The 24,209-nt window shown below is 36.3% G+C and overlaps 1 protein-coding gene and 1 long non-coding RNA gene across 2 annotated transcripts in view; both read left to right on the forward strand.

Annotated features, from left to right (window-relative positions):
* The window catches only part of LOC126912444 (uncharacterized), a 113,460-nt gene that overhangs the window by 41,294 nt on the left and 47,957 nt on the right, over nt 1-24,209 (forward strand). The window lies entirely within an intron of this gene.
* On the forward strand, nt 3,331-23,963 carry LOC118266151 (uncharacterized). The gene is made up of 10 exons (XM_035579536.2): nt 3,331-3,481; nt 3,911-6,749; nt 6,997-7,361; nt 12,111-12,479; nt 12,706-13,467; nt 14,240-15,019; nt 15,106-15,534; nt 16,951-17,067; nt 19,132-19,251; nt 22,899-23,963. The coding sequence occupies exons 2-10, from the start codon at nt 4,093-4,095 to the stop codon at nt 23,777-23,779; spliced, it is 6,480 nt and encodes a 2,159-aa protein (XP_035435429.2). The 5' UTR covers nt 3,331-3,481; nt 3,911-4,092; the 3' UTR covers nt 23,780-23,963.

Consider the following 24,209-nt stretch of genomic DNA (forward strand, 5'->3'; position numbering starts at 1 on the left):
TATCATACAATTACTTAATTTTATTTAAATTTTTGTGTTTAATATAATTTTAATATAATATATTTTAAAATATTCTTTATATAAACTGACTTGTTAGACATACTCTAATGAGACACTTGAGATTGCATAATGCATATTTTGAAAGTCTTGATTCTGTCATTGCCTGCGCAGAAGCCAAAAATTGGGTTCAATAAGTATGAAGGGCGCGGAATTACAATACGAAACTATGATTGGCACCACCTACACCAGTTGCTTTTCATGAAAAATTCTACCTTTTGAGTAGGCAATATTATCTTGTTAAAGTGTATCAATTATTTTTAACTAGAAATCATACCTACAGCATTTTATGAGTTGTGTTAGTGGTTAAATTCGTTACTTACCGCTAACTGGAATAATTTAGTCCACTAAAAAATCCACTAGCCACTAAATCCAATATTTTCCCGCCGAAACACAGTCACTAGATCTAGTGGAAATTCCACTAAGTTGGTAACACTGGTGGTAACTAACTGATTTGAACTGAGTGAATGATAACCAGTCACTTCGCCGTTCGCCATGTTTTTAGAGATGAGAATGAACGACATTATGATTAGTTCAATAGTTCATTAAATCATTTCAGATATTTTATTACTATTTTATGTTATTTAGTTATTATTTTGTGTTTATTTATATAAAAAAAATACGGATTCTCTTATTTTTTTTTTATAATTATTGACAAAGCCGATCTTTACTTTTATTATTTATTCTTGAGTATTATAAATAACTTAACATTTTTAACGAGGATAGGATGCTTACAGTATTTAATAGTGATATTTATGTAACAACTTATGTAAATAAAGTAAATGGTAATGACATCCTTGCATGATGTAGGTAGTCTATGGTTTAGGAAATTCGCAAAGTTGTGTTCCACGTGGTGTGATAAGATGACGATAGATGGCGCATATTTATATTAAATGTTATGTATAACATGACTGTCTGGGTTCGATGTTCAGTTCGAGTTCTTTTTATATTACATATTGTACTCACTCATTTATAATAAAAATATCAGTATTTTAAATAAATGTCACGTAACTTAATGTGGCAGACTAAAATCTACGCGAGGGAAGCCGCGGGTCAAAGTTATACATAATTATAATAAAAATAAGTCCGCAAGGCAGCTTGTGGCGAGCTGTTGGGCAGTGGCGACCCCACGGACCTGACTCCCGGGAGAGGCCCTACTTTTTAACTCCGGTTAGTACTCGTGACTATCCGGAGTGGCCTCTCCTACCTCACTCTTGCCTTAATCGGCTGGTTTGAGTGGAGATTCGCAAGAGTGGAGTTGCCTTCAGCTCCACTTGGGGGAAGGACGTATCCCAGTAAGATGCTGGTAGGGGTCTTGACCGTACTTCCGGGATTGCTCTGATAGCCGTGGGATGCCCCCCCTTCCTCAAGCAGCTCAACGGATGTTGCTTCCCTTGTCGCTACAAGCTAGCGGCCGTTTCCGGGGGCCCACTATTGAGTTTGCGAGTCACCCCCTGCCTGTTTATCCGTATTTTTCAATATTGGTCAGGGGCAGGGGCCATAGTCCCCATAGTTAACCGGTTAACTATTCCACAGCCACCCACACCCATATCCCTATCATTTCCTTTTACCATATCTCGCAATAGTCCTGCATCAACCGGGGATTGTCCTTTGGTGTACTTCCATAGTGCATACAGGGATAATCGCCGGCTGATGTCCCATTACATTTAGATCAAAATTGTTCAACGGGCCTCTGCGAGTTGGCTTCGGCTCCTCGTACGCCTTCCAAAGGTCCGGGACCCTGTGGTCCCGAGATTATGTAAAGAACAGACATAATAATAATAATCATTTGGTCTTTATAATAAAAATAACGTTAACGTTTAATTAAGTTAAATTAATTTATTCATTCCTAAATCGGAGCATAAATAAACAAAAAAAACATATAATGAATAAACATAAAATGAAAAACAAAGAATAACGTTGAAATACACAATATAATACACTCGACCAACGAGGCCTCGGGTTCGATCGCACTATCGAACTACTGTGCGGTAACGGTCGGATACATTGATTCTCAGGCATTAGATTAGCAGGGCGGTCCAACTACATGGCAAGCGCGGTGTCCAGAATCTAACGCTCGTTGATTTTTACATGAATTCCCTTGTTTATGCAGAGGGAATTGGCCGTGCATCAAAATTCTTCTCCAAAACATATTTGAAGATAATGACGCAATAAGACGCATATTCAGTCCAAGAGTGACCGTCGTAGACATAAGGAAGCATGTTCGGGCATGTATTCGGCATAGGGGAGGTCACTTTGAACAAAATTTTGCAAATTAAGATGTTTTTGGAATTGCTCTTTTCTCTTTACACTCTACTTATCATCAATTAATTCATTTGTTTTTTAAAATTTTGTGAATAATTTTACGTTTCTGGGTAGCTAATAAACCAAGGAAGTTTTTCTAATAGTTTGTACGCTTAGTGTCATATATTTTTTTTTTAATAAATCCACTTGTCTATTGACCAAATTAGTGACACAAAACAAAATTTGATAAGAAATTCCTTGCTATTTTAAAACGAATGATATTTCTGCCATTATTAGTATTTACAAATGATAACTGATGTATTGGCAATTGATTAAAACTAAAATTACAAAAATCCAACCAGTATTTTTTTATTTATCGATGTTTTTGTAATCAATTCGGGATTTTTTTACCAAAACCAAAAATGTTTTATATCTCAGAAACTAGCCACTTTCCGCCCAAGGACCTCAGGGCTAATTTTGTAGGAAATTAGTTGTATTATCACCTCCCGAGAGGAATACGTCGAATTCAAAGTCACCCTGTATATGGCAATAGGCTCACCTCCATTATTACATGGGACGTATAACCCAAATGGTGAAAAATTGGGTGTGCATTGTATAGCGGAATTAGCCGTAATGTGCACCTCTGTCTACCTCTTCGAGGATAAAAGGCGTACGTAGTAGGTATAATTAAATTATTATTGTGTAACTCGATCGTTCATTATTTGATTTATTCAATGTTTATTACGAGTTGTTTTTATGTTTACCCTTGTTTTTATTTATATTTAATTATTGAATTAATGCGTATACCCACACGAAAATGATATTTAGGTCTGTAGTATAAGTGTATCAAGTGTATGCGAGATGAAACTAGTTTTATGCACATTACTATGAAACTCCAAACATGTATATTGTATAACGATAAAAAAGTAAATAGAGTACTAACTAAGGAAAATAGATATTTTGGTTTGTACTTCATGGTTGCACTACAGAAACTATGTACATAAACTTTGAAGTTTCAAATGACAAAAAAGTGTCAATCATTGTCTAAATGTCGGTAATAATTTTAATATAATATATTTAACATTTAAAAACACCTGATGCATATTAACAAAATAACCATTTATGACTTCTAAAGACAACAGCTTATTATTCGAAATGTTTTTGTTCCGGATTATCTAAGGTAAAATTTATTAGTGTAACGCTAAATACTGCTCTATTCCCGCACCCGCTAGTGTTATAAGAAAAGGACTACAAGGTACTGATACTTGATGGAATTAAAAATCGACTGACAGAAGACAGGGCAGCAGCGCTCTATGATAAACCGGGTCGCTTACAAAAAAAAAACTTAATAATTATTCAATGTCAAAGCTATAGGACTAAGGTACAATCCTAGCTGTTGTATTGGCTGTAGGCTAGAAATATGATAGTTATCATTCGAAAAGGATAACGGTACCAATTTTAATGTCCAAGCGGCTGTTCCGTTGGATAGCGGACAAATAAACATTTGAGATACAAGACCTACTACTTGATAATAATTTTATTTGGGACAAAGTACGCATTTTGAGTCATTTTTAGGTTTCATTAATTTAGTTTTTCTTCTTTCTTTCAGATTAAATAAATTAATTTGAAAAAAAAAACAGATCAACATTGAGTTATGATTACCCGGTGCATTTCAGGAAAAAATATCATAATTTGTATTATGATAATTATAAATACTTTATAGAATCTTGAATATGTAATGTTAAAAGATCGAAATTATTAGTCAGACTCGTGTACGTATTTATTATAAAAATGTTGGGAGCGCACAGCACGAATTTATATGACCAGAAAAATAAAAAAATTTTTTCTTACGAACAAGAGGAGTCAGGTAGCGAGCACTTTAGAGACTTAAGCTTTACTGTTAATAAGAAAAAATACAAACAAATAAAAACTAATCCAAGTGTAATTTATCGTTCATCAAGATCATACAAGTTCAAGAAACAAAAAATTAAGCGACGATTTTCCAACCTGCTTATAACAAACAATTGTAAATATCCTGATATAAGTGGCCATGCTGTGAAGAAGCAAAATAGATACAAAACCAGTATTTTTCTATCAAAGTATGTGGTTAATATGGTGTTTGAGCGCCCATTCCACGCGGCTCCAGGCCCTATCAACCGTCCTCATCAAAACACGTGCAATATTTACGGATGCCAAGAGGTGGGCTCTGATGACACATGCTGTTATACTTGTGATTCTGACGACATATTTGAAGTAATGAAAGACTTGTATAATTGTTACAAAAAGACAAATTGCGTTAATTGTAAATGTTTACTTTGTGGAAATAAACCGTTGCAAGGAAGAATGAGAACGAAAAATGAAAGACTATCTGAAAAAATCGCAGCGTTACTGATACCGCCAAAAAGAAAATGTGATGCCAAAAGAAAAAGTATAGAACCATCTAAGCCTGGTGTTCCTGTTCAAAAAACTAAAAGGCAATCAAAAATAAAATTAACTGTTAAGGCTCAGAGCGACTTAGGTTTACCTGTTGAATCTACAGAAAAGGCCAAACCACCGTTGAGTCAAATTACTCCGCCAAAAGAAATAATTCAGAAAAATGAATCCAAAACTAAACTGGCAGAAGATTTAACACCGACACAAAGAAAGAATTTAAAACACAAAGAAAAACTTTTAGGAAGCCTAGTTAAGAACGGCTTACCTTTACCTGTAGGTAGAACACCGTCTGAAAGAAAATTTATTGACACAGTTCGACTACATTTAGGTCTTCCACAAGAAAACGAAACCTCACGTGAGTTAGAAAGGAAACCTCCTTTGGAAGCTAGTACATTAACGCTATTTGAAGGAAAACCACTAATGAAGTGTACGAAAGATCAGGCAAGCGATCCAATTCCAGAAAATTTAGTTTTAATAAAAAAGGACCAATTAAACAAAATGGTAAACCATTCAGTGTCAAAACATAAATTAATTATGGAAAAAGTTAAACATAGGAAATCATCTGGATTATTAACACCATTAAAAGGCAAAACTCTTGAACAGAAAGAAAAAATATTGATAGACTTAGTTAAAGCCGGTCTTCCGTTACCAGAACCTAAAACAGCGTCCGAAAAATATTTAGTTGACCGAATTCAAAATAAAATAGGAATGGTTCCTCAACGAAATATGTCATCAGTGAGTATAGCTCTAGAAAACATGACTCCAACAGAAAAAGAAATAATATTGAAACGATTGAAAGATGTAGGATTATCCCTCCCAGAACCGACACCAACAACCGAAACAAAATCAGAAGATGAAAACATATTTAAAGCATTAGAAGGATTATCAAAAGCTGAGAAATATAAAATAATGAAAAGTTTAGGTGAAGATGGAATGGTCCTACCAGACGGTAATACGATTTCCGAAAAGTCCTTGATTCGCAACGTGAAGGCAGAATTAGGAATAGCTCCAGTAAAGAAGCGTAAAGTTCATAACTCAGTTATCATAAAGGCAAGAACTGAAGGTCTTTTCGCACCAATAACTGATAAACCACAAGAAGAGAAAGAAAGAATAATAAGAGGCCTCGCTGAAGCTGAATTACCTGTACCTACAGGTAAAACAGCATCTGAAAAAGATTTAATTAAGAGAATTAAGGATGATGTCCGTCGGTTAAGTGATGCAAAGCGTTACAAAACGGGTGATATGGAGAAATTGTCAAAAAAATATGAAGAAATGAAGAAACCACGGACGGGTGTAACTCAAAATTATCAAGCCGTTATCAAGGCAAAAACTTGTGAACGTGCCTGCGGTTCTAACAAAAAAAATATCAATTTAAAAGACCACACTAAGTTTAAAGTGGCCTTTTCAGATGTACCGGTTTTCTATGATCGTCCTGCAGAATGCATAACAGGCGGTAAAAGAGGGTATTTGGTTGATAATAAAGGAATCCATATTATTGTTAGCAGTGCCAAAGGTGCTCCATCGATTTCGAGAGAATACGTCAATCAGATAATGCAGGATCGATTGGCTTGTAAAGCTCACAGAAAGAATATAGACAGAGTCTATTCAAAGTATTTTAAAATTTCCAAAAACATTCGCTGTACTGAAAACTATTCCCGTAATCTTTGTGCGAATAGAAGTAAAATTCAGTGTTTGAAAAGTAGTAAAAGATCGAGTGACAGGCGTACAAAAAAATGCGTTGGTCCAAAAGCAAATATGAAGCGTCTTCAAAATATAGAACAGATTTGCAGAAATGTTAGAAACTTGAAATCTAAATCAACAGCAGACAGTTCTGTGTCGATTTTAGTGTTAAATAGTGAGGCTTCCTTAAGTTTTGACACAAGTAGCAGTAACAGTTCGGATACGAGTGTGACGTCAGATTTGAGCAGTGACATCACTGCTCATTCAAAGCATTGTTCCGCCACGCCATCCTACGAAGAACTTTTGAACATTAGTACAGTAGATGGAGCAACAAGGTGAATTAACTGATCAATTATAATTTTTGTATTTTCAGTGCATAAAAATAATATATTTTTTTTTATTGCTTTTATCGTAGGTGTAGAGGTAATTTACAGCATTTTATTTCATTGAAATCGTATAGTTGCAAGCCGTATTGCTTACCCCTATGGTATGGTGAATAGTGTTTAAGATAAATAAAGAAGAGAATTTAATAAATAGTAGTTGGTGGTAGTGATACTTAAGGCTTTCCTTTCTTATCTTCAGTGAAGAGTTGATCGACCAAGCTGTCATTATTGACGATCGTAAGAAAAAAATGAGCTCTCGAACAATAAATCCGCAGCTGGAATATGCTGTATTTCGATTGACGGAAGAAAGAAATAATTTTGTAACTAAATTTCCTTCAAGGAGAAGGCAAAATATAGTTACAGGAAATATTGTTCTTTTCAACCGTTTTTCAAGAAAATTCGATTTATCGAAGCTATTAGACAAAATACTTGCAAGGAAACGTTTCACCGACGCGTCCTCACTATTCGTAGTGGTACCGACATCTGATGAAGAGGAAGAACCTACCAAAGTTATCAAGTCCACTAGCATTTGTTCAGTTGACACACCAGTCGTAGCGAATTCTGGTAAGTATTTTATATTAGATCTTGTTTACTCTGTCGATTTATTTGTGCAATATGGGTAATAATGATAAAATAGGAATAATTAGCTTTTAAAAAAGGAGGTAGTGTTTAAATATCTTGTTTTAGGAGTTACGTCCCGACAATAAGTCCCGCTATGCAGTAGTAACAAAACAAAAAAAGGATTTGTCTAATTTTGCGCAGTAATAATATGCGCTTGGAATGGATTTTACAACATGACGACAAACTTTCAGACTTTTACATTACCTTGTAAAGGTACGCTTCCACAGGCCCGCATCGTACAAATAATTATGACGACGTAAATTATGCTCTAATAAAGGTTCAAAATTGGTTTACAGTAAATAACTTAGTGGTAAACAATAAAAAGATAAAATGTATCATGTATGTATGCATTGTTTTGCCGCATGTTAAAAGTAAAGAATGTGATATATTATTGAATAGTCAGAAATTAGAATTTGTAAAAGATACTACTTTTCTGGGAACTACTGTAGAGGACAAATTGCAATGAAGTCCTCACATTACATCTCTAGCGGGACCACTAAGCTCTGCAGCTTATACTGTCTGGATTATCCGACAGTTAACTGATGTAGACACGGCAAGACTGGTGTACTTCAGTTGCTTCCATAGCATCATGTCGTATGGATTTTTACTGTGGGGACAGGCTGCTGACATTGAGTCTACTTCGATTTTTCAAAAGCGTGCCGTCATAGCTATCTACAATCTTGATCGTAGTGTATCTCTCATGCAAAAGTTTAAGAAGATCAATATTATGACCGTGCCATGTCAATTTATTTATCAAAATAATATTATGTATGTTAAGAAAAATTTAAACTTTGGCACGAATGGGCCGGCTTGACCGGAGTGATACCACGGCCTCACCGAAAACCGATGTTGTGAGTGATGTTACCGGAGGCCCAGTTCCTCCCTTCCCAATCTTCCCAATCCCCGATTCCCCAACCCCTAAATTCCTACCCCCAAAAGGCCAGCAACGCACTTGTAACGCCTTTGGTGTTTCAAATGTCCATGGGCGGCGGCGATTGCTTACCATCAGGTGATACGTCTGCTCGTTTGCCGGGTGTTCCATAAAAAAAAAACTTGTTTGGTAAAGTATCTGATAGACACAATTATCAAACTAGACATAAGGATGGACTAAGCCAGCTATTTTTTAGATTGACAAAAGTAAATAATTCGTTCATGGGATTCTGTGATGGGATGGAAAAAAAAAACACCTAAATGAAAGAAAATTTAAATTATGTAAAAAAATCATGCGTATACTAGCATATTACAGGTTGAGTGATTATATAGAGGATAAAAATGCTTGGACGCAAGCTGGTCCAGCGCCACAGGATAATACTTTTCAATGAATTCTAATTATTAATTATACAGGATGTCCCTGAAGTCGACGTCCAACAGGCACCAGATGATCGGCAAGGTTCCAAATGTTATCAGAAAAATATAAAAAAAATTCTAAGTCCTACAGTTTTTAAATTACAGTGACTTATGTGTTATCCACGAAAAAGTACACCCTGTGCCAGTCTTTTGACTCTTGTTGCTACAAATCTTTATTTTTTCGTATGCAGTCTTCCTTACATTATCCTGAATAGTGCTCTAGTAATATGGAATCATAAATTCTTAGCCAACTGCTTTAGCTTGGAAAACATTGTTAGTTTTAGAGGAACCAAATACTCTGAATAAAATTTTCACCTTACTTTAAGAGACTGTACTGAATAAATTATGTATGGCTCTAGTAGTGGCAAATTTCACCAAAGTTGGCGCATTTAATAAGGATTATAAAATGGTATAGCACTTTGCAAATTATTTGTTAAATTCGACACAAAAAAAGATTTTTCAACGAAACTCCGTTTCGATGAATTTATTTGAACTTACGAAAAAATCTTCTAGTGTACTCAAATCATACGTTATAACCTCGTATTCACTAGACAGCACTTTGCACGCTATTTGTTATCATCATGTTGAAAATCAGCGAGAATCTCTTGTCAAACAACATTGTCTGTTTACCAGTGATTTCGCTTGCAGCATTCGTCGGCAATATTATCACTAGACGAACTGATGTTGTGCATCTCGAGCCATCGTACTCGGGCTTCGGCATTTTAGCTTATTTATTTTTTTTAAATATTTTTTTGATTTTACTGCAATTCCTTGTAACGGTGTAAATAACTCTTTCTAGACAAACTAAAGAATATTTGATGCTTCATCCCGCATTTGATCACAAGGCATGAACACGTAACTTAATCGGAGGATTCACACATTTCTTTTTTTTTTTGATGGGGATATGACGAGTAATTGTGCGTAAGGGCTCATGTACACCACACCACTACCGCGTTGATATGCTGTATACGAGTACATGACGCTGCCGCGTCCGTTTCTTTTGATTTAACTTCACATTTGTTAATGTGTTTGATGCACTATGAACATCATATTGCAATCATTCAATATTATTTAGTGAAACATGATACACAACATCAGTTCCTCTAGTAAGTCTAGTAATATTGCCGACGAAAGCTGCAAGCGAAATCATGAGTAGACAGACAATGTTGTTTGACAAGAGATCCTCGCTGATTTTCAACATGATGATAACAAATCGCGAGCAAAGTGTTGTCTAGTGCATACGAGGTTGTAACGTATGATTTGAGTACACTAGAAGAAATATTAGTAAGTTCAAATATATTCATCGAAACGGAGTTTCGTTGAAAAATCTTTTTTTGTGTCGAATTTAACAAATAATTTGCAAAGTGCTATACCATTTTATAATCCTTATTAAATGCGCCAACTTTGGTGAAATTTGCCACTACTAGTGCCATACATAATTTATTCAGTACAGTCACTTAAAGTAAGGTGAAAATTTTATTCAGAGTATTTGGTTCCTCTAAAACTAACAATGTTTTCCAAGCTAAAGCAGTTGGCTAAGAATTTATGATTCCATATTACTAGAGCACTATTCAGGATAATGTAAGGAAGACTGCAGACGAAAAAATAAAGATTTGTAGCAACAAGAGTCAAAAGACTGGCACAGGGTGTACTTTTTCGTGGATAACACATAAGTCACTGTAATTTAAAAACTGTAGGACTTAGATTTTTTTTATATTTTTCTGATAACAGTTGGAACCTTGCTGATCATCTAGTGGCCGTTGGACGTCGATTTCAGGGACACCCTGTATAACAATGTTGCTTGAATGTATATTGTAAAAATTACTTATTGTAAATGTGAGAGCCCTGTAATTAATTAGAATGAAATTAGCTGGTAGAATGCATTTGTGGCAGCTTGGAGTTGTCATGCTTACTCAAAAGTTTCATTGGCGGTGGCACGGGTATTGGATCGCTCGATTACCTGCAATATGGTTGAGTTGGGCGGTGCTGGTGTACGTGTCATGTTCGTAAACGGGCGCAGTCAACTGGGACTGGTCAGCTCCAAACTGTATTATTTTACTGTCCTTAAGGTTGTTTACTTTTTCGATCCCTTTGGCTGAATATTGGTGTTACATTGTTCTCACATAATTTAACTAGCAAAACAATGTAACAAAGTATTGTATTGTGAACCTGATTGAAAAAGAGCCTAACCTATGGAGTTTTTTGCTCATTCTTCTCTATAGGAATTAACACATTGGAACGAGCAAATAGCTTCACTACAGGACTGACCGACACACAGACATCTCGTTTTTTTTTTATTTTAATATTTGCGTTGACGTTCAAAAGTGCCTTGTCGGTCTATTTGAAATAAATAATTTTGACTTTGACTTGACTTCGTACGCATCGCACGCACCGCACACAACTGATTTTAGTTTGTCTTGTATAGAAACTCAGACAACTGCGTCCACTGATCCGCATCGTACGGACCGCATCATCAGCAACGCCTACATGCGATGCGTACTGATGACGTCATACGGAATGCGTACATGTGGACGCGTACCTTAATGGTCGTGATGTAATAGTGTTATAAAATTGTATTTTTATGTACATATAAGAGAATATATGTTGGAACATTCGACTGGCACCTTGGCAAACGTACATTCTCTCCTTTATAAGTACATAGAAATATATTCTATAAACATAGTGATCTTGCAGCTGAATCTGGGACTATAGGTAATTCAAAAAGAAATGACCCATTGTAAAATTCGTTAAAATATATTCGTTTCAAACTAAATATATTCAGACTATGTAGGGAGTATACGATAGCCTATATAAATATATAATATGAAAGGCAATGTTCAGCAGTGGACGCCTCGTGGCTGATATAATGTTGGTAGAGATATTTTCTATTCCAAAAAAATACTCATTAGTCATTACTAAAAATTTACCCTAACTAATAGATGAACCGTAGATCAGGGGTTCCCAACCTTTTCTTGTCAAGGATCGTTTTTTATCCACTAAATTAAGTTTTCCGATGTCTCATTCTTATAACATAAAAATATATCGTGGATAAGCGCACACACACATATGTAGGTCAAAGTAATGTTTCACCAACTAGAATTTTCATATCCTGTCCTGTGCCTAGACCTCCTATACTATACCTGTACCTCATCCATCATAGCTTATCGATTTTCTACTCGTGCCTCTTATAATAGTCGTATCTATACTGACCGATGATAGTCGGAATTTAAAAAAAAATCTACGTTAGATATAAACGATACGTTATGAACCAAAATTATAAATAGTAAAAAAAAATTTCTTAAAAAAATATTATTTTGTTTTAGAATTAATTATTATTTATTTCAGACACGATGACGGCGATCTCCTCCGTGCACGGGCCCCAGGAGGTGTGTGGACATGGAAAGAAGTTTTACATGCAAGAAGTATTGTCGGCAACAAGAGATACAGAAAAAGCAGTACAGAAAGATTCTTTACGTGTTTTAAAATACGTCAACATGGATACTAGAAATAAATATTGTCAATTTGTGACAACTGATGGTACTCGTGGAAGGTATGTAGCGAGTGTGCAAGGCATGGCGGTGGACACCACCCTGGACAGACCGTGCTGCTGCCTCCCCAAGATCTCCTCCACCACTTACGTTATAGAAAGTGCCACCTCAAAGAATTGTTACGTCGGCAATGTATCAAGACAAGTCACGCCACTGTTATTGAAAGGTACCATTTTCTGACTTTAATATTAACTACTAGTTTGCACTTATAATAAAAATATTTCATTATTTTATATGTGATTGCTATTGTTGGTCGGATAATCATAAACTCGACAGCCGAGCAAGCGTTGCGTTCGATGCTTGGTTCAAGGAATGTATCACTTTATGAATTTAGATTTTTATACTTAAATTTTTATACAAATTAGTTAATGATTTCCCATTTACATTTCCAGATAAAAGACCCAAATGGTGTCGATTCCCTAAGACTGGTCGTAAGCATAGTGCGCCCAAGCCACATCCTCCGATACTTGTGCCTTGCATTACGAACCACTCACGGTCCGCCACGAGCCATTGGCGCAACCACAAATATCGTCCAAGATCGTCATCAGTTTCAATAAATGAAAGTCTAAATAAATACAATTATATACCGGAGCCTTGTGAATGTAATACAGGTTTCGATTTGGAATCATATCAAACTGCAAAAGTAACTGTAGATAGTAACAGTAATTACAGCGGTAATATAGGTAGTGCGCACAGGAGAAGTTTCATAAATCGAGGTTCTATTCGTAACACCATTAAAACACCAAGTTCCAGCAGTAGTACCAGTGATGAGAGAGACAGACGTCCAAGATCTACGAAGCGGAAGCCAAGTGTTACCATTAAAGAAGACATAAAAAGCGGTAGTAAACATAGCGGCTCTTCAAAGAAATCTGATAAAAAGAAATCTGCAAAAAATAAATCTGATACAAAGAAACCTGCAAAAAAATCCAGCAGTACAAGCAACGCTAAGAAAAAAAGTAATTTAAAACCAACACCAGCCAGTTGTTTGGCTAAGCGTAAAATGAGGGAAGAGTGCTCGAGTTCCGAGGAAAGTACGAGTGCAGAGTCCTCAGAAGAGTCTGCAAAGTCGTGTGAGAGTCAAGACCCTCGTCATACAGGAGATGCGTGTTTCGGTACAGCCAGTCTAAGGGAATTGACGATGTGCCCACCGCCTGGCAAGTAATTTAAATTTTAAATGATACTATTGCGTAATCATTGCACAACATTTAGATAAATGATACACAATGTCTTTTCATTTCAAACTGATATTAGCAGCGGAGTACTCTCGTGGTATCATAATATATTATCGCTTGTTGTGTTACGAGTTCCATTGCGGCTCTAATAGAGAGCGAGGTTGGTGTCAGACAGGCACAATTTAAAACTTTAACTTTATGCTCAAGCTCAGCAATCATAGTTGCAACAATTAACGGTTTTGTTACAATAGATAGAATTAAACGTTGTGCTTAAAATATTATTTGAGCAAGTTGAACACTTAATCATCAATTAAATCTAATCTTTAAGGGCTATCCACATTAATTCGGGTTAAACCTATCCGTGTTCCGAATTGTTCCTTGTAGTGGTCCTGTCAGGGATGTGTCATCTGTCATCGGTGATCACACATATCAGGGAAGTAGGTATTAGTGTAATGTGTTTCTTTATCTGATACATACATAACGCGAAATACAGAATGATTGGAACAACGCTAGATGAAGATCTCCATGAAGATCTAGGTACCTAGATCACGCCTAGGATATGAATACCTAAATACATAAAGAGGCCGTGCATCCAAACGTGCACCCTTCCATAGAAATCAGAAATATGTGAACGACTTCGTACAAATTGTACGTACCCGATTCTTTTCCCGTCTTGACGGAACACGACAGGGCCGCACCCGTATATGTGTAGATAGCTCCTAAAAATATGAACTAAAAAAAATATTTGCTTCAGAATGTGTGAAGTTAAAGAAACCCGTAGAAAAACGAAAATGTGGTTGCATTGTGGTAAAAGGCAAAAAATGTGCCTGTGTAGAGCACTACAATTATTCAGGCCCACGGCCAGGACCGACATCGTGGACATGGACTAGGGGAATGGTCACGGATTTTAGAGGACCAGCAATTATAAACGCACGGAAAGTTTGTTCATATAAGAGAGTCTTATGTGATGAGAAAATTGAGGACTGTGATTGTCCTAAACAGGAATGTGGGTCAGGCAATATCAGAACAGTTTGTCCCTGTGGTGAACACACCAATGTCATATCATATCCCGACAAAGGGCCCAAACCGTCGACTAAAACCGTTGGCGCTGTGACAGAGCTGATAGGTTCAGATATATTCCGTCTCGAACTAAGGTTTTGTCCCGTCGAGCCGACAATTAATCCGAAGCAAAAAAAGAAGTGCAAAATAGACAAAGGTTGCGTATGCCGAGATTTAACTGAAAAAGGTGCAGTACCAGACACACCGCCATGTAGCGTGGATTGTACACGCATGCCGAAACCAGAACCGAAAAAAAAATGTATTCATAAAATGAAAAATATTGATCCTTGTACGGCACTTGAACAACTACCCGACAAAGTTAAAATCAGGATCATAAGGGAGGATCCGAGAAAAAATGTACGCTGTCAAACTGAACCCGCTCCGCTGGGACTTATATCAAAATTGTTAAGCATTGGTAAGAAATCTAATACGAAGAGGAAGGTTCAATGTGTTGGTTCAAACGAAAGTGTAATAGGTAAGCCATTAGAAGTCGGGTCATGATCGGGTTATTATTTAATACAAAACTAATATTGTATACTAATATTCTAAAATTTATTGCAGTGATTTCAAGTCCAACAAATAGCACTGTTCCATGTGAAGCAGTTAGCCCTAGTCCATGTGGAAAACCTAAAAATGTTCCATGTGGAAAAGCTAGCACTATTGGACCACCACGTGGAAAAGCTAGCACTATTGGACCACTATGTGAAAAAGCTAGCACTATTGGACCACCACGTGGAAATGCTAACACTATTGGACCACCATGTGAAAATGCTAACACTATTGGACCACCAAGTGGAAATGCTAACACTATTGGATTACCATGTGGAAAAGCTAGCCCTATTAGACTACCATGTGGAAAAGAAGCAGTTGCAAAAGATAGCGAATGCTCTATTTGTAAACATACTAAGGTTATTGTAAGGAAAAATGTAAAAGTGTGTAAATGCAAGCCGTTTTGTAAATGTGTTACTTGCACATCAAAAAATCCGAGAAGTACGTACATTTTAATATTTTTAACTTTATATGTACATTATTTCTATCGTTTCTCATTAGTAGTACTTTATAGTGTCACTAGACGCCTACTGCTCCAGTAAATAGAGGCGTATTGTTATGTTATAGAGGCATATTTTTGCCATTTGGTTACGGAACCCTAAAAATTAACTAATGTGTATACGAAAAAAGTTTCTTTGGGAAGGTTGTTTGTAATCATGAGTACAGTCACGTGTTTTCCAGTTATTCTCATTACCAGTCACCCTATATAGTTTTAGTCAGAACGTTATAATAATGCACTATTTAAGGGTTCGTGTCGTCGACACAAAATGGGTACCGTAATAATCATCATTTAGTTTGCTAAGACCCTTCATAACTGTGAGGTGTGCAACCTCAGGGAATATTTCCTGAAAGTAAACGAGGGTATGCATCGAGAAGTAGCAGCAGTGGACAATGGATTCACTCCACTATCTTTAGCAAAAGAGAACTGGTGCAAACCTGGTACTAAGCGTCAATGAGCGCAAGGAGGTATGGCATAGCAAGGAGCTCCACGGACGCTTCTTCCGCGCCCTTCATGGACGAAGTATCTTGACTACGATTCAGTAATCTCTTTGGAGAAACTGAAGGAGAGGAAATGAGGAGGAAGAAATTATTAAGGATGGGACCGTTGACATAATAATATGTCGGGCATGTCATAGTCCTGGTAAATCCATAAGACATATAATTTCTGGTTGTGGTCGTTTGGCTAATGGTGAATATTTGCATAGACATAATCAGGTGGCCAAGATTATCCACTAACAACTTGCTTTGCACTACCAACTTGTTGAGTTTGAGGTTCCATACTACAAGTATGCGCCCGATCCAGTTCTCGAAAACGGCCATATCACGTTGTACTGGGATCGATCTATCATCACTGACAGGACTATTGTAGCCAATAAACCTGATATAGTGGTGATAGACCGACAAGCGCGCCGCACGATGATAATCGATATCACCATCCCTCATGACGAGAACCTCGTGAAAGCTGAAAAAGATAAACAAATAAAATATCTTGACTTGGCTCAGGCAGTACTCCTCGAAACGGCACGTATTGTGAGGAGGTTTCTGTCTCTGGAGCCCTAACCACCGGTGGCTTGGACCATGCTCCCGCTACTGGTCGGCTCCTATTTTTATATTTTTAAATATTATTTTATTTTGTATGTATAGTATTTAAAAATGTAAATTTAGAGAATTTTAAATAAATATAACAAAATCATTTAGTTAGAGACTTGTAGTAATACTGTATAGGGTATATATATAGCACTGTCTAACACTGTATAATTATGAAGACGTAATGGTCTACAGGTTGATTTGTTATTCAACATACTCTAATTTCTATAATAATTAATTGATATTTCAATTGAATTTTATTGCTTGCAGAGCCAAAATACCACGATGCGGATTATACTCGGCCATGTGCAATACCGATGCAGAAAAAGCTGTGTGCATGCGAACCATTTTGTAGATGCCTAGCATGCACATTGTTGCCAACTATAGGTACTTATTTTATTTAAATTCTTTATTACTCTAACGACTTACTAGTTGTATTGGCACATATCAGATAGCATCATTATTATATCAGCTACAAGACGTCCACTGCTGCATATGGAGATAGGCCTGCAATGACTTCCAAATAGACTGGTTCCAAGCAACTTGCATCCAGGGGCTCCCGGCTGCCTTCATTAGGTCGTCTGTCTACCTCGTCAGTGGACGTCTTGCACTGCGGTGTAACGTGTAATTGAAAGATTATACATCACTAATACGACCAAAGGCTCTAAAAGATAACAAAGTGATATTGCAAGGACTTTTTAATCCTCTGTAACCAGAAATCAAATTCTCCTGATGGAAATTACCGTTCAGCTATATTGGGCATATATCAGATGTATATGGTTTCCATTACACCATGTATTTACCTGTAGTTGCAACTTACATATAGTTTTATAGTGTTAGTGTATTCCAAACGAATAATTGTTTGGCAGACATACTTTTGTCATTTGACAGTGCCAAACGACTGGCTATTGTCTATGTCCAAGCAAATCTTTGATTTATATCAAGTCCCATAGAGAGATAAAAAATAAATAACGAATGTTAAAGTACCTTCAGGCCCTTGTAGTCCAGCGTTCACAGTCTTCTAGTCCAAGACTCAGCTGCAAGATCACTATGTTTATATAATGTAATCAAAATATATTTCTATGTACCTATAAATGAGAGAATGTATGTTTGCCAAGGTGCCAGTCGAATGTTCCAACATATATTCTCTATTTATAATTATACATAAAGGAATATTTTGATTTGATATTAAATTTGTTTTCAAAGAAAATACTTATGTAGCTATTTACATTATCTGGCGACACGGCAAGTCGAGCAAAAAAAAAAAACACGGCACGGCCGTACCATCCTTTTCTCGAAGCCATTCAGGCCAATTTCGACCGCCTATAGCTTCGTTGTGGATAAATCAAGAAGCCTGAATTTTCATATACTAAGCAGGCATTGTACAAACATGGTAAATTTGAATTTTCATTAAATTTGAACCATTAGTTTAAGAATTATAACTTGTCAAAGTTTCGAAATTTTGTCACTGACTGACTGACTGACAGATCATCAAAAGTATAAGGCACTTCTAACAGACATGGAAGCTTAAAATTTTCCATACAATTAGTATTTAGTACCTACATCAAGCGGGAAAATCAAATATTTTGTGAATTCAGTCCAGTTCTTAGATACATCAACTGCATCAATAAATGTATGGGATTACAAAGTTATTGATGCAGTTTTGTAACTGCATCAATAAATTGTTGGTGTGATGAAATTGTTTTCATCACACCAACAACTTTGTAAAGCCATATGAATATATGAGATTACAAAGTTATTGATGCAGTTACATTTTATTGTTTAATGGAATAATTTAATCTACAAAACGAAGTGAGATACAAAACATTATGTAAAAAAATCCAAGTCTCGCATCACATTACCTTATGTACCGTAAAAAGTTGTGAGGTTTATGTGGGTATACCAATACCAAGTTGGTTATTTTATTTAGTCCCTACTTAAGAAACCTTTTGTCTTAAGTTATAATGTAAATTGTTATCATATCAGTATTACATTAATTTTACGTTTTAAATAAAATAGATTGACTTGGCCAATCATTGAATTTACCAAGTCGGTTAGTTAGACTAAATAAAATAACCGACTTGGTATTTTACCATGTGGGTAAAATACCAAGTCGGTTATTTTATTTAGTCTCTACTTAAGAGACCTTCTGTCTCACAACTTTTTACGGAACTGATGTGATGCGAGACTTGGATTTTTTTACAGAATGTTTTGATGGTTTTACATTATTTGATATTATTAATACAGACATTATAGACATATTAATTTCTATTTGCCTTTAAATGTAAGCGTCGACAGGCCCGCATCGTACGCAGAACATGTAGGTATTGCTGATGACGTCATACCGAATGCGTACGATGCGGATATGTGGACGCTTACCTTAAATGATTATCAAAATAACACTACCAATATTTTTTTTTATAATATTTTTTAATTAAACTTTGATTTCAGAGTGTCCAGAAGCTACTAAACGTAGATCAGTTTGTGAATGTAAAAAACTGGGTCCTCAGGCAAAGAGGCCTGTCTCGTGTAAATGCATACCGAACTGCGATTGTGGCCTTATACCAAAACGTAAATAGTTTTAATTATTTATAACCTTATTCATCACTTTAATCGACTGTAAGCTCGTGTATCCCAACGTCTGATTAATTATTATGTTTCTGTGAAGTTAACTGATGCATATTTTTTTTTTTTCATTTATTGTATATTCGTATGAAAAAAAAGATATGATGTATCTGTTTCGGTTCAGTCTAACAAAAAAGGAGAATGCCCATTTTTCTATAGGAGTTCGGCTATGAATGCGTCTTTATGACATTAACACTAAAGATAGGTGTTTAGATTATGTAGTAAAATATTATTACACAAAAGCGTGGCAGATTCGAGAAATCTTATTTATATTTTGAGGTTATGTCGCCTATGGTTATACTGCATTTACGATACTACTATGTTTTAATTCTTGATACCGAACTCTTTAATTAATTTCATTAACTACTTTCTGTTACCCACTCAACGTCCACGGTAATATAAAATAGGAGTTAAAAATCTTAAAGTATCGATTAGTTAAAATTGCTTTGACCCCTTTCGCCCTGAGATTGTTTTACGTAATAAATAAACGGCTCCATACCATCTTCGTCATACTCATCATTAATAAGACGTTTACAGCTGAACATAGGCCTCCCTTAGGTATTTCTATACCAAGTTCGGGGAATAGGTGTATTAGATGTAGGTACCTTACCGTACCTTGTTCTTTATAGATACTGGGTAAATACTAAATAGGTGTTAACTATTAAGTAGTTATTTTTAAGAACAAAGAAAAAGATCGATCTTGTTTTAAATTAATATATTTTATTAAATAACTAGCTACTTCCGCGCGGTTTCACCCGCTCTGCTCGGCTCCTATTGGTCATAGCGTGATGTTTTATAGCCTATAGCCTTCCTGGATAAATGCAAAAAGAATTATTCTAATCGGACCAGTAGTTCTGGAGATTTGCGCGTTCAAACAAACAAACAAACAATCAAACAAACAAACTCTTCAGCTTTATAATATTAGTATAGATTATTTCTTTTACTAAAATACCAAGCAATCGTCGTGCCCGGTGCAAAATAAATACTTTTCTTCCTTTCTTTCTTTACATGGAGGCAATTCGTATTTCCTCCGTGGGCGCAATATTATACCATTCTTTGGTTAATTCCTTGCTTAAAAAGTTAGTACAAGGGCGTTACATACTGCCTGAACCAGCCTGTATTGCACCAGATACCATGGTTAATGAATAATGCTGAAAATTCTTTCTACAAAAGGAAAAAAACAATCTAGGAGTCCAATTCTCAATTAATCACAACAACAACAACACAAACCTGAAAAATACGTTAAATCTTCTCTCTTACAAACGCTGTTACGATACCAATGAAAGATGATTTAACACCACATTAAAGCAATTGATAATATTTTTATCTACTTTTGATATATTGATAATATTTTACTAAAATACAAGTATTTTTCCTAAATACTGAAATGACAGAAACGCTCATGACGACAATATTGACAAATAGGGCTGGTGATCTAGGATCTTCTTCCCGCGAACCAAAAAGGTTGAAACCTATTTTAAATCGGTTCACATAATTGAATCGATTCAATGATAAGAGTTGGGATTTCTATATATTGCACTATTAAGAAATACATTGCATACTAGCTAATTAAAATCATACATTTGCTCTATCTATAAAATATAGATATATTTTATCAAATACAAAATATAGATATAGTCATTAAGTAAAGAATGTGGTTAGCGCTAAAAAAAAGTCATAACTGAGTCTTAGTTTGCAAGTAACTAAATAGAAACAAATTACCATATGAACAATTATTATTGTATTTATGTTTACAGTGTATTTTAACTACATGGAATAAACAAAACCACGATCGATTATCAATATTTAAAAAAATCGGTTTCTTACGGAGCCAATTCCCATCCTTAATGACAATATAGATGTTATTTCAATGGTTTACGGCTTTGGAGTCAGTTAAATAACTTTTATATATTAGGTATATATGTATAGTAAATGCCATGCTTTTTTTCTAAATATAATTACTCCCATGAAATGAAAAAAAAGGAATACCTAAATAATTTTTAAGACGCAACATGGCCGAGTTTTGGTCATTCTCCTTTCAAAGATTGTGAAATAAAGATATAGATCATAAACTAGATACAGTGTCTCTGTATCTAGCTTTTGCCAGCAGTTTTGCCCGCGTGCCCAGGATAAAAATTACCTCTGTACATTAAAATTCGTTTAGTAGTTTTCATGGAAGGGAAACAAACAAAGGTCCATCTTTGTATCATCAGTCTGTTCTCGTCCACTGCTGGACATAGGTCTCTCTAATGGCACGCCACTGAGCTCGATCTTCAGCTCTACGCATCTAACCACTACCAGCCATCTTGCGGATAGGATGTCGTCACTCTACCTGTCTGGAGGGCGCTCTACACTACACATGCCTAGACGCGGTCTCTACTCTAGAACACGTTTATCCTAACGGTCATCGGTTCTTCGACAAATGTGACCGGCCCACTGCCAGTTCAGCTTGCTAATCCTTTGAGCTATGTCGGTAACTTTAGTTCTCTGTCGGATCACCTCGTTACGGATTCGATCCTTCAGAGAGTCCGGAGTCCAATGCGAGCAGAAGAATCAGCCAGGCTGTTCAACATAAACTGTAGGTCTTGCACGGTTTCAGCCACGATGCCAATATCATCAGTACCCCTAGTACGAGTTTGCTTTACGTTTAAAGTAATCGAAACGAAAGCGCGTTTGACTTTCTGATTGGCCAACGTGATTGAACTAACCAATCAGAACGTCGAACGCGCTCTCGTTTCGATCTCGTTAAACGTAAAACAAAGTCGTACTAAGAGTACTGCAAATCTCAAGTGAGAGAGATATTTGCCGTTCATGTTTCCGTCCTTTCCAGTGCAGCGTCTTGAACTTATCCTCTAGCGCATTGGTGAACAGTTTAGGGGAAATAACATCCCCCTGTCTCACTCCTCGATGCAGGTGGATACTGGATAGTTAAGACACTGCTGGTTGGTAAAATTGCAAGTTTGTTCCGAAGTTAAGCGAAAGCAAAGTTTCATATTAAATTTATGACGGTCACTTTCTCACTCCAGATTATCAAAATATAATTAGTACTAAATAGAGCTGAAATTTCGTGCAAAGTTAGGGTTTAGCGACCATATAATAAAACGGAACCTATAAAAACTGGGATAATCGAAGATCTGGAATACCTGGTGACCTGATTAGAAAAAACAAGCGCCCATACCAAACTATTAGAGATGTCGACATACCACCTTTACAAGAAATACCTATAAGAAGCCCACGTTTCTACAATAAGAAGTAAAATCCCACCAAAAACATTCTGTAAATAACTAGCCAAGGTTCGACGGAGTTGCCTGTTTATCTCTAAAAAGAAATGAAATCTAGATAAATTCGTGCCAATTCTCAGGTCCCTTACAGCGAATTCTTTATTATTATAGTTGTTGTGTATGTTGTGTGAGTTGGTCGCTGACTTGCACCCACTAACGTATATGTCAGACGATAGCTCCATCGAAACTTGGCTAGTTTTTTACAGAATGTTTTTGGTGGGATATAAAAGACTGATTAAGCTCTGTAGTTGATTGCGACACATACACACATAATATATCGTAAAATTAAACATAATAATATCTTTCTTTCAGCCCAAGTTAGTTGTGAATGTATAAGGAAACGTGTGTCATGTCGATGTCATCGATGCCTCTGTAAGAAAACTTCAAAATCTAGTAAAAAATCTGTAACGTTGCTTGATCCGAAGGATGGAGGTATGTGTGGATGTGAGCTCTCATGCGCTTTAGAACCTGAGCCGGAACCGGAACCAGTACCGGAACCTGAACCAGAACCGGAGCCTGAACCGCCTCAGCTTGTTGAATATCCACTTGAAATTTATCCCGATGGGCAAGTTTACGAAATTGTCGGCCCTAGTTGTGCTTGGATACAAGATACCGAGGCACTTATGAAAATTAGATCAGAGTTAACTTTGACAAGTTCAGGGTTCAAAGCATTCAAAACCAGAAAATTGCCACAGAAACCACCGCAACAGGAATTTGAATTGGATTTTGCTCTAGCAATCAGGTATTTTGCTTATATGAATCCGAAAAGATTCCGGGAGTTGATGTTACAGGAACGCTATCGGATCGCAATGGAAGAAAAACAGAAGTTGGACTATTTGGAGGAAATGAAGGAGGAAAGAGAATATATGAAGCTAGAGGCGGAAAAGCGGAGGCTTAGTGCATTGAAGCGGAAAGAGGACGATGCGAAATACTGGGCATATATTGAGGGTTTAGTAGGAGAAAAAGTTTATAAAGTCATAAAATATTTAAGAGACACATTTGGAGGAGAGGAGGAACCGATACCGGAACCGTATGTAGAGGATACGACTCCAATAGATCCAACACAGGTTACCTACACGGATATGGGGGCAGAAGCGGACCTAGATCCAACGTATTGGTATCCTGAAGGATTTAAGTTAACAATTGGCAATGGCGGTGCAACACCGGGTAATCCGAATCCTAGTTGCAGATGATTTCATAGAGTCGCATATAACGTCACGTCTAACACTCTGGAGGAGCACTTTAAGTTTACAAAATTATTTATTTTTCTACAGTTCAGTATGTAGATATCGTCATGGGTCTTACTTTTTTATAGAAATCATGTTTAGTCCATATGTACTAGTAACTTCACTTTTAAAATAAAATGTGTTAAAATGATTGATTGATAGTAATTTTTTGAATGCGCTGTTTTAAATTATTGATTTGAATCCTTTGGGAATTGATGAAGAGTCCGTGTGACACAGATTGTCAAGTTCGTAAGCGCCGTAGCTCGAGATACGAGTAAGGGTGGGTTGATTTATACTAGCGCAGAGTCGAAGCGCATCGAAGCGTCTATCCAAAACTGCACGCAACAAATTCAACCTTAACTCCACTCCAGTAGCGCTCTCAGATAAACCAGAATTT

Source organism: Spodoptera frugiperda, chromosome 25 (genome assembly GCF_023101765.2).
Source record: "Spodoptera frugiperda isolate SF20-4 chromosome 25, AGI-APGP_CSIRO_Sfru_2.0, whole genome shotgun sequence".
NCBI lineage: Eukaryota > Metazoa > Arthropoda > Insecta > Lepidoptera > Noctuidae > Spodoptera > Spodoptera frugiperda.

Coding starts and splice junctions, on each gene's coding strand:
- LOC118266151 (XM_035579536.2), top strand. CDS start 4,093: ATGTTGGGAGCGCACAGCACGAATTTATATGACCAGAAAAATAAAAAA. Junction 6,750..6,996: donor ACAGTAGATGGAGCAACAAG/GTGAATTAACTG, acceptor TCTTATCTTCAG/TGAAGAGTTGATCGACCAAG. Junction 7,362..12,110: donor ACCAGTCGTAGCGAATTCTG/GTAAGTATTTTA, acceptor TATTTATTTCAG/ACACGATGACGGCGATCTCC.